The 11,924-nt window shown below is 39.7% G+C and overlaps 1 protein-coding gene across 1 annotated transcript in view; it reads right to left on the reverse strand.

Annotated features, from left to right (window-relative positions):
* ASCC3 (activating signal cointegrator 1 complex subunit 3) overlaps positions 1–11,924 on the reverse strand; it is a 555,582-nt gene that overhangs the window by 318,118 nt on the left and 225,540 nt on the right. The window contains exon 12 of the mRNA XM_019537809.1: positions 3,665–3,841. Within this exon, the coding sequence (XP_019393354.1) occupies positions 3,665–3,841 (177 nt within the window). The remainder of the gene's footprint in view (positions 1–3,664; positions 3,842–11,924) is intronic.

An 11,924-nucleotide genomic window follows, 5' to 3' on the forward strand; every position in this document is an offset into this window, starting at 1 on the left:
ATCCCTGCACTCACCAGCAGTAGCAGCAGCCGTCAGGGCTGCTCAGGGCCTCATGCCACAGCCCCCGCTGCACATCAGAGCGCAGCGTGGCTCAGCCCTGCCACCTGGCACCCACGCTGTCACATTACAGGATTAAGCCTGGCTCCGCAGGGCCCTATGTGGCACCCCATGCTCTCTGGTAGCTCGGGGGTAGAGGCACAGGGCTGGTAGTACATTTTGGCCCCGTACTGCATATTTGCAGCATGGGACACATTTTAACAATCCCAGTGTGTGGTTTGTGGTGCTGCAAAGAGATTTGCAGCACCCCAAACCATATATGCCTGCCTCAGAGGCAGATTAAGGTGTACTGGGGCCCTGGGCAAGCACAAAATTGGACGGCCCCTCCCCCCCATGGGAGCTAGGATGCAGGGTGGGGAGAGCGACCCACCACCCCTTCCCATTCTAGTGCTGGTGAGGGACACTTGGTGGACCACGCCAGGTTGGGGGGCACATGCCCGCCTGTGCTCTCTGCTCCCACTATGGCCAAATGTACACACACACACACACACATACAGCCCAGCCCTGCCCCCACTCCCTCCAGCCCAATTGGGGGAGGGGCCACATTTCCAGCTCCCAGGGAAGCAAATGTAAAAGCCGCAGTTTTAAACTTGGTGGCAAAAATGGGTACCGAGGTTAAAACTGCGGCTTTCACTTCCCTGCTGATGAGGATCCTGGGGCCAGGGCCACAAATTGTTAGGGGCCCCTGGGCTCACGACCAGCTGGCCTGTGCATTAATCTGCCTATGACTTGCATGTCTGGATATGCCCCATAGGGCCATGAATCATTGTGGTGGTGCATGGTAGCATGTAAAGCACAGGGGACAGACAGCAAATCTGACATGGGGTAACATCCAAAGTCCAGTTTTCAACTCCTAGGACTTTGCAATCCCTGCTTCTGCTGAACAGCTGGCAACAAGGGTGGCAACAGGAAACCAGTGGGCAACCGAGTTTAGCATCAGTCTCCTCAAGCCCAATTCCTGGCCTCTAGAGCTTTGCAATATGCACCCCAGACTGACCAACTGGGAGGTGGGAGCAGCAATGAGAAACTGTCAGAAGCTGGCAAAGCACCTTCTCCCCCTCAACCCCACAGTGTGGACTTTCCACAGTTTGGGGAAGAGACTTAGGATGTGGCTGTTGCTGCTCCCCCTTTCCTCCCAGATCATACTGGGGGAGGAAGGGAGCAGGGAGGAGGATGTATACAAGCATCCATTCAAGTGAGAGAAACTCTGATGAGATCTTCTAGGTTGATATCTTCTCCCAGAAGGGGGATATTTTCCTGAAGAAGAAATTCAGTGAATGCTTGTACACTTCTCATTTCTACCAGGAGAACAGTGATTGTCACTGTAGAAATGCAATAGGCATATATGACCTACATTATTTCTTTTCTAAAAGTAGTATTAAAGTCCCAAATATGCTCAAGCCATCTGACTGATTTATGATTTTCTAAAGTAAGTATTATTTTTATAGGACCTGAATGACTTCCCAATTTTACAGGAAATTGGGAAGAAGCATAGAAAGTAAGGATTGGAAGGGACCTCAGGAGGTCATCTAGTCCAGTGTTTCTCAACTGATGGGTCACGAAACAAAAGTGGGTTGCAATGGTATTTGAGAAGGTCAGGAGGAAGTCCCAGAACAACCCATGAAAGAGTCAGTTTCCCCTTGCAGACTGGCAGCATTTCAGCCTGCAAGAGGCTGCTTGGGATAATTGGAGGCAGCGGACACACATGCACCTGCATGAGCAGATCCATGTGGCCACAGCATACAGTGAGGCCAGATTGTGAGAGTAGTTCCAGCCACTGGACACAGGTAAGTATATGGGGAGAAAGGGATGGAAGTCTAGGGGACTATCTGGAGGGCTGGTGTGTGTGTGTGCGTGCGTGCGCACGCACATGTACCTGCCGGTGCTAGGGAAGGTGGCCAGACGTGGCACTGCGAAAGGGCAGGGAGAGCAGGTGGGAGCAGTGGGGAGAAGGCACCTAGCCCTTTAGTTGGGGAAGGAGCTAAGGGTGGTCCTTTGCAGTAGAGAGCTGTGTGCCTGGGCTGGTGGCATGGAGACAGTGCCCATGCACACAGGGGCCTGCATTTGCTGCTTGCACTTCAGCCTAAGCGGACTGTGGGTTAGGCACTGGCAGGGCTAGGGGGCTGTGGGTCAGGACAAGCCATCAATCTTGGCAAATGAGTCCCAGTATGAAAAAGTTTGAGAATCACTGATCTAATCCAACCTCCTGCTCAAAGCAGGACCATCCCCATGGACTAGATCATCTCAGCCAAGGTGTTGTTCCTAATATCTAACCTAAACTTCCCTTGCTGCTCAAGGGAACCTAACTTCCCTTGAGACCACTGCTCCATGTTCTGTTATCTGCCATGACTAGGAACAGTCTATCTTCATCCTCTTTGTAACCACCCTTCCTGGCCCCTAGAGCCAGGCTGTTATTAAATAAGAATAAGAATGCAAAAGACCATTTTAGGTACTACTCTCATGTATCATTTGGCAAAAACTGTGAAAAGCTGATGGTTTGTCATCAACAAGACCAAGGTTTTGATAAAAATTTGCAACATTTGTGTTTTCTTATACCAACTAGCATAGGTAATATATTTGCTTAATTGCATGTTCTTCCTTGCATGTTCAATAGTTCCTCATGTATCTTAACAGCAAAATAAACCAATATATAATATGTATTTCCAGAAAAAGGAATAGTGAAATGAGAGATTCAGGTCCCTGGAAGACATTAAATACATTGCATGATTAAATATATAGAAGCAAAATGTGTTAATCATGCAATAAATTACAATATAGTACATATTCAAACCATTTATCAAACAACTGAAATGGCAAACCTACCACAAAGATGCTCTATAATGGAACATCTATGGTTTGCATCAAACTAATGTGAACATGAGACTCATTAGTTTAATGATGCACATATAAAGTTCTTGGCTTATACAGAGCTTTGCACCAGTAAGCCAGACACCTCCTATGCAAGGCTCTTACAAACATTCCATGAACCATTCAAAGATACAGAGCACTAAGAGAAGGGAGCAGGAAACTCCCTGCTTCTTATGTGCTGGCAAGTTGAAAGGGAGGGTGTGCAGCCTTGAATCAGGAAACTGTTCCCTAGTACTAGTAGCCTGAGTTGCAGCAAATGTGTGATGGGGTCTGAGAAATTTAATTTCACATCCCCAAAATTATATCCTGCTGTGCCAGATCTTGATAAAATTCCTGAGATCCAATTGTGAGATTAAATTAACATCTGCCAAGAGTCTCAAAATAAATCAACTTCTAAGACTTTGGCAAGGTACCTCATTAGCTGATGGCAGTAATTGCTCTTAATCGGGGGACAACTTCTATTAACTGTTAACAAATACATTGTTAAATGGGAAAGAGAAAAAGAGATTAACAATATTTAACCACTTTGGAAATTTAAAAATTTCAGTCTAAATGCTAAAAAATAAGTTGTACTTATTTATTAATATTTTTTTAAAGAACTTGAAATGCTGTGAGAAGAGAAATAGCTGCATCAGAGAATAAAGACCTGTCCAATGTATAAATGGTTCCATTTATAAAGCAACAATCTAGAAAACATAACTACATGTAATATAGTTCAAATATATTAGTGGACATATACCTTATTTGTGGTCTTAATCCCTATAAATGTTTGTCCAAGCGGCACAGGTCGAAAACGAGCATCAAAGTAGAAGAGTCCAATACATGGATTGACATGAAGAAAGTTGGCAACATCAAGATAATTGGGTAAAGTAGCTGACAGGCCCAAAATCCTAATCATACTCTGTGTTGATTCAACCTATAAAAAATTTAATAAATCATTTAGATATGAATAATTAAACAGCTTAAGTTAGGTAATAGTAAAAGTAAATGATTAAAAACATTCCTTGTAAACAAATCAGTCATATAAGCAACAAACTTTTTAAGTGCAAGAACATCAGACTCAGGTTGGCAATTCCTGTATCATCATTAAAACACTTCGAATATACATTCCTATTAAATCATTTTACTGTACTTTTACTAATGTTTATAGTGGTTTCCTGGCAAACACTGATGTCTGCCAAAACAATGACTTTAAAAGGGATATCCAATTTTACTGGGAAAGGTAAAGAAGAGATACATTAAGTGTCATTTTGCACACAATCCAGGCTAGACCACAAGCCTGAGTTTACGAATGCAAAAAACAATAACCAAGGTAACCTAGCAGAGCTTTATTTAGATGGTTAATTCATTTATAACTACGGACCTACTTAATTTGTAGTTTTGTGGATTTCACAGAAACCATGAAGTCCACGAAATCAATCCACAACAAAAAAACCTTAATAAAAATCAAATGCTAGCTCCACAATGGGAGCCAGCTCCCCCACTGCCAAGAGGGAAAGGCACTGGCTGGCAGGGTGGAATGAAGGGCAGCAGGCAAAATAGCAGCTACCCCCTCATCCTTCCTCCCCCTGCCAAGGCCAATCAGTGCCAAGAGGCAGGGCTGCACAAAATGCAGCCAGCAGTCAAGATGGCAGCTGCACCCTCGCCCCTCCTTCCTGGCCTAAGTCTCTCCACCAATCAGCATGGAGGAAAGAGGCTCCCATGAAATCAACTTTATGGTGTGATCAACCCGCAAAGTCCTCCCATAATCTAGATAGTCTCCTATTTATACTGAATTGCCCCGATAATATTTATTCTCTAATATTCATCCATACGAACGTCTTTTCCGTGCAGAATGTTTTGATGCCTGTCATCACATTAGCTAGTGCTTCATGTGATACATACCCTGTCTTTATAAACAAAAACAATTGTTAAATACAATTTACTTTACTATTCAAGTTTAGTTTTTCTAAGTTAAAGCAATATTTAAAGGAGAAAATCAGTTAAACATTTTTTTAAAATTGTGAGTTTGCATCATATGCTTTGTATTATGATTTCAGGAGTACAGTAGAGGTTTAAAGATTTTTGTAAAAGTAGAGCCATACAGAAAAATTAAATTATGTGGATTATTCCATTGAGAAAAATCCATGTTAAATATCACATTCTATGATTCTAACTCTTATGACACATTTTGACACACCCACAAAAGATTCTTTATAGCAGATAAATGAAGACTCATTTTTTAAAAGATATGTTAGGAAGAGACTAGGGTTTTCAGAAATGAGTGGGAGGAAATTTTCACAAAATTATGCGTTTCTGGCCATATTTCAGTTAACCAGTCATTGAAAAAAAATGTTGGGATGTTTGGAGGCCGCAGAAGCACATGCATCTGCATGGGCAGATCCATGTGGTCAGCATACAGTGAGGCCACATTGTGGGAGCAGCCCCAGCCACTAGACGCAGATAAGTATAAAGGGAGCAAGGGCTGGAGGTCCAGCAGACTATCCAGAGAACTTGGGGGGTGAGGGGGAGGATGAGTAGGATGAGATCTACACAGGCAGTAGATAATTCCATATTATATCTGCAAAATGGTAGTAGGAGGATTGGTGGTTCCCCCCCCCTCAGTTTCCTCTGAAAAAGCTACTTCATATTATTACAAGTATTTAAACATCAAACAGCAATTGTTCCAGTTGCACAACTTCCCTTTCAAGAGCTTCTAAAGAATATAGCAAACTTTTTAGGAAGCTAAATCGTTAAGTGGTAATACCTCTCCACTTCCAACTTTTCATCTGTAATACATTCTTGGATGACTAATTTGCCTCAAACTCCCTCCTCCAAAATCTGAATTTCAATCCTGTCCTCCCCCTTTTTTATCCTCTGCAAACTACCAGGTGTTCAGAATATGAATGTTTTCCCTGCTTCAAGTGCTGCTGAGAATTAGCAAAAGACTGTTCCGTCCTCATCTTTCCAGGTTCATGGAACAATGAATATTTTGTTTATAGAACAAACAGGTGTGTATGAATTCATATGCACATGTGTACACTGTCTTCTAAGGGTGGGCTGAATACTCTATTTAGCAAAAAAAAAGTAATTTTATGGCTAGTGAAATTAATCATAATATTAGGCTCAAATTAGTTAAATGGTGTCCAATATATGGAAGCAAATTTGTTATAAATATCTTTAAAGTAAGCAGAAGTGAGTAGTTTATAAATGTATAAGCTGAAAAGATTTTGAAGATATCACAAAGCTTCCACTAACATGACCATCCCTGTATATGACCTTTTGCTAAAAGGATTCAGTTTAGGCAGCTTGTCCTATGTGCTTATCATGCATATAGTCTGTGTTTGGGGTATTCATTTTGTACACATTCAAGTCACAGTCACACACACACACACACACACACACTCTCTCTCTCTCTCTCTCTCTCTCTCTCTCCCTCCTGTATTATTAACTCTCTTTAATCTTCAGTTGGTTTCTTTGATGTCTTTGTATAATGGGAAATGAGAGATTCTAAGCTAAAAACATATTTTTACGTTATTCCAGAGCAGTAAGATTTTGAAATATGGCGAAGTGTTTTAACTGATGTAACAAGGCCTTTATACCATATTGATAATCAAAAGACTTCCTTCAAATGTCAATAAAACCAAACAAAAGATACTTTAAGATAGTAAACAGCACCCCCAAAATGTTTGGAACATATAAATGAGCAAGTCAATATGGTCCAAATCATTACTTCATTGACAGTGAAACTTCAGTTCCAAAAGATTTAGTTTGATGTTCCTGCAAACATTTGGCCCATAGAATCATTCTAGCAGTGGTTGTGGCCTGCTACAGAATCTCTGGTTCTGGAGGCCCCAGTGTGCCCCACCAGTGCCTACTGGTGGCAAAGGGGAGAAGGGAGCAAATGAGGGTTCATGGAACAGATTTGGCTGTCAAGGAGCCCAAGGTGAATTTGACACTATTAATGTAAAGGATGTTGATGCATATGTGGCAGCTGTGCACTAACTGTCTAATAATTTCTCTGAGTTCCACAAAGATGAGCAAGTACCTGATTTTCTGCCTGTCTGTATCCATCAAATATTACTTAGATTGCTTATAAAACTAAGGATTCAATAATTAGAATGCTTAAAGTCAAAGCAAAGGAAATGTGTCACGATTAATATGGAATGTTTAAATGTTCTTGCTGGGTTTTTGGTTGTAGCTGTGTTGGTCTGAGGACATAGGCAGGCAAGGTTTTTTGAGTAGATGTGATATCTTTTATTAGACCAACTGAATAGTTGGAAAAAAGTTCTTAGCAAGCTTTCAGGTGCAAACACCCTTCTTCAGGTATAGGGAGTCTCTGCTGTTCTGAGACTCAAAGGAATGAAAGAAGCTAAAAGTGTGGCAGGATGTCAGTGAGAATGTATATAGGTAGAAAGTAGAAAGACAAAAGGTACAGCAGGGAAAAGAAGGGGAAAAAGCTGGGGGGGAGCTCAAAGGTAGACACTCTAGTGATAGTAATGCAAAGTAAAAAAAGAGGCAGTCTGTAAAAGAGGAAGTAGCTGAAAATTGTCTTCCTAATTTTTACCTTTGCCTTTCCCCCCCTTCCCTGCTTTACCTTTTGTCTTTCTAATCTCTACCTATATACATACTCACTTGACATCCTGCCACACTTTTAGCTTCTCTCATTCCTTGGAGTCTCAGAACAGCAGACTCTCTATGCCTGAAGAAGTGCATTTGCACCCGAAAGCTTGCTAAACTCTTTTTTCCAACTATTCAGTTGATCTAATAAAAGATATCACATATACTTAAAAAACGTTGCCTGCCTAAATATTTGTGACAAGACAAATAGGAGCTAGATAAAAAATAACTTCTCAGAAAAATGAAGAAAGGTTTCTTTCATGCAGAACTCCCACTGATCTGGTATATACAAAGTATTAATTTATCACCCTCATGAAAAAAATATCTGTTAAGTCAAAGTGTTTTACGAGGTGGTACAGTAATAATCATGTTACTGTTATGGGCAAATTAGGTGATGGATGTGATAAACACAACAGTGTAGGAAGTCCACTAATTGCTCCTCCTTGTATTTCGCATGAAGTTAGACAGTCCTAATGGACTGTCATGTCCTACAGCAACTGGCATCATTCACAATGGCCCTACATTTTATCCTGTCCATCACAGCTTTGGTGTCATCTGTTCAGTTACCATCAGGTCTTTCAATTTTTAGGTTCTCTTCCATCAGGCCAGAAAACATAAATTCTTCTCCAAAGAACTATCTCTTGTCCTACAATCAAAGAAATGCACTGTCCTTTACTGAATGTGTCTTTGTAAAATAAGATGGTAGCTAATCTTCAGAAGAATTTACTCAATATTTTTTTTCCAGAGACCTATAGCAAGTCTTCAATTAGCATCTAAGCTTAGAGGCATCTCTCCCTCTTCTCATTTTTTTTTTTTTAATGCCCAGGATTGAGAATCATTGAGTCATAACCGAGAAAACTGCCAGCTTGAAATCTCCCAGTTTATGATCTACAACCTTTTCAACTTGTATTCATATTCTACAGGGCTTCATATGTAATAGTCAGCCTCAATTTGATGCCTTCTTCACTTGTTTCCTTTTATTTTTACCACAGAAGTTTTCAAAATGTACCATCATTTCAGTAATTTCCCTACCAGATATCACCTTGTTATTTGAATCATGCTCATCATTAAGCAACATAATCTTTGTCTGCCTAATATACAATAAAATCTTTCTTGGCACTAACTACTTTCACTCTGCTCAATAATGTTTGTGGTTTTCTCATGCCTCCATAAATAAGTATAGTGTCATCTGTATGCTATAAACTGCTCTGCAACAGCCTCAAAATTTAAGTGCACCTTGAAAAACTTGTAGTTTTCAGAATACATGTTGAAAAACTGCTTCATCCTCAACAAACAAGCTGATCAAGCTGACCCATCTTTTTAAAAATCAATGCTTTTTGAAAACACACACAACTTTATCAGCTTTATATGTCTAGAAAATTCCATTATGCACATCACTTCCCTCAACAGCTCATGATTAATACAGTCAAAGGCTTTTGTATCATCAAGAAAACAAATACAAGAGGTACTTTAAATTCATGACATTCTTCAATAAGTTTGTGTAGGTTAATGATTTTATTCCTTTTTCTTTTCAGAAACCACCTCTCTTGATGGCTACTATCTCCTCTCTTCTTAGACAGCCTATTGTTGATAACATTAAGATTTTAATTGCATAGTTTATTAAACTGGTAACCCAATCATCTTGCACTCTTAAGTGACCATTTTGAGGGACTGGTAGAAACACAGACAACTTCCAACATAGACAACTTTACAAGACAGTCTTAAAAATCCAGCACATACTGGCGTACCCTTCCATAAGCTCACATCTCCTTCTCCACAGCCCCATTGCTATGTCAGCAGCCATAATTAATTTGCCAAACATCATCCTATAGTTCATGTTTAATGGGTAGATAGTCTAGTAACCAACTGCTTCCTATCTATTAGATTTTGATGTTCATTATAATTCTGCAAGTCTTCCCATCTCACTTTCATATCTTTACTTGAAAATCAACAGGAAACCATGATAATTGTTTACAATGCACTTGGTTGCTTTCCTTTTCCCTGTTATCTATTTATAGTATTAAAACATACTTCATATAATGTTTGTATTTTCCAATCATTCTATATCGCTCTTCAATGTATAAAAAATGATCTTATTTATTTCTTTTTAACAAATCTCAACGGTTAGATTCTGCAGGTTATCTAGTCCCTTGGCTTTGACCTTTCTGCATGTTGTACTAGGTTTCTTGCCCTTTCCATTACCCACAGACATTTTTTATTTTTTTTGTTTAGGAATATACAATTCAGCCGTATCCTTCACTACTTCCTCACACTGTTATAAAAGGACCCGAGTACAGAAACATATACAGACAGAACTCAAGCTTATCCTTTTATTAAAGGTCAAAAATAATATCTTCTGAATAACAGGAATATAACAGATATACATTCAAAAGTCTTGCATCAGGTAGTTGGATGAAAAAGCACCTTCCAGGTAAACATGTACAATAGTAAAAAGCCTGAAACAATGGAAAATATCCCTATTATTAAAGAGCTTAGTTTCATGAAGTAAATTATACTCTAAACGAGAAAATAAGATCATTCAACGGGAGATCACTTTATACATACTGACACTGCTGCAATACTAGCACTGTATCTGGCTAAACTGCAAAAATCAGAAGCTTGAAAGAAAAGGTAGGGCTAGAAGAACTAGTAAGCCCAGCTTCAAAATGCTGGGGACAGAGAGGCAGAAAGAAGTGAATAAAAAGAAGAAATAATTTATTATGAAAAAGAAGGTCAGGAAGAAGGAAAAAATGGCTAAGTGGAATAGGGGTAGAAAAGCTACCAAGATGAAAAGAGATTAGTATAAGACAAAACAGATGAAAGATCCACTACACAAATTCCCTATTTACATAGGTGCACCAAGCACCTCTATGAGGTGGTTGTAAAGACGTACAGTACTTCCCCAAATTTGGTAGATCTGGTCAGACAGTGATGTGCAGTGTCTAATGTGGCAGGTAACTATTATCATCATCTAATTTGAAGCAAAAACTGACACACTACTGTTCCTCATGTACAGCCTCACATTGACACATAAGTCTGTTTAAGTAATATAAACAAATATCATATCCAAGAAATACAATATAACCAAGTAATGAAGCTGATTTAAATTTACAATCCAAAACAGATGACACTGTGTAGCATGAACTGAACTAATGTAGCTGATGTTAACACAGAGTGTAACAATAGTGAAATGTAAACACGTTAGTCTTGTTCTGTAAGTAACATGAAAACTCCATTTTGTATTCTTTTGCTTGACATAAGTGAATAAACTCTGTATGCCCTTTTATGTATGAGTGTATGTGGAAGGGTGAACGGTGAGAGAATGGCATAGAGACAGGAAAAGAAGATTTAACTGTGTTTGTAAGCAACAAGGAGCCAAATGTGTAAGTTCCCGGTCAGCAAACTAATTAATAGATGGCTGAAGAATCCCTTTGAGGCCTAGGGCACAAAGGAGATAACGAGGAGGTGGAATGTACACATGCTGCCAGATGGGCAGCAAGGACACTCCAAGGTTGAAATATCAATTTTTACAACCAAACTGACCTTGGGCTGAGATAAGCAGAAGGTGGATGAGAACCAACTACAAAAATAGAAATTGGGTATAGAAAAACCCCAAAGTGCAAAACAAAGGATGCCAATCCCCATACAAGACGACCCTGGAAAATACTAGGTTGGGTAAATCTCTCTCAAGTGCTTTCTTTGGAGCACAGACACATCTGTTCACCCCGCTCCAGCTGCTATCTCCATCTTCTCTCAATAGGCCTGGGCCAGCCCCTTTTGAACAACTGCTGCTGATAATTATAAGATCTGAATGGAATGGTTGTTTTGTGTATGTCTGTGTGTAACGATGTGTATGATGATTTGTGTGTGTATGTACAAGTGATGTGTCCGAACCTCTATGTCTAATTCATAAAATCAATAAACATGGCATTTTGCCTTATCCACTTTTATAAGGTCTTGCTCTTGATTTGATAAATTGGCAATTCAAACTAACAACTGGTATTCAGTTAAAAGTGCTCTCCACTATACTTGAAAGCATGTAAACTTAAAGAGTTATAAGGGAGAATCCATTGAATACTCTGAAGCAGATATAATCTTGTGATAAAATTTGCAATAAGAACTCAGTATTTCTAAGGCTTTCTTTTTACAACTTATTTATGCATCAAATTCTTTGAAGCCTTCACTATGTCTTTTTAGTTTGATAATAAAGCTCTTATAAGCCTTCAGAAATTAAACTGAATCAAAGAAAGGAAGGCCAAGGCACAGATGGAACTGGGGCTAGCTTCCCAGATTAAGGACAATAAGAAGTCCTTTTTTAAATACGTAGGGGGTAAAAAGAAGGTCCTGGGTAATGTGGGGCACTTGCAGGACGCCATGGGAAACTTGGTCGTCACACCAGA

This window comes from Crocodylus porosus, unplaced genomic scaffold (assembly GCF_001723895.1).
Source record: "Crocodylus porosus isolate Cpor-Errol unplaced genomic scaffold, CroPor_comp1, whole genome shotgun sequence".
Taxonomy (NCBI): Eukaryota; Metazoa; Chordata; order Crocodylia; family Crocodylidae; genus Crocodylus; species Crocodylus porosus.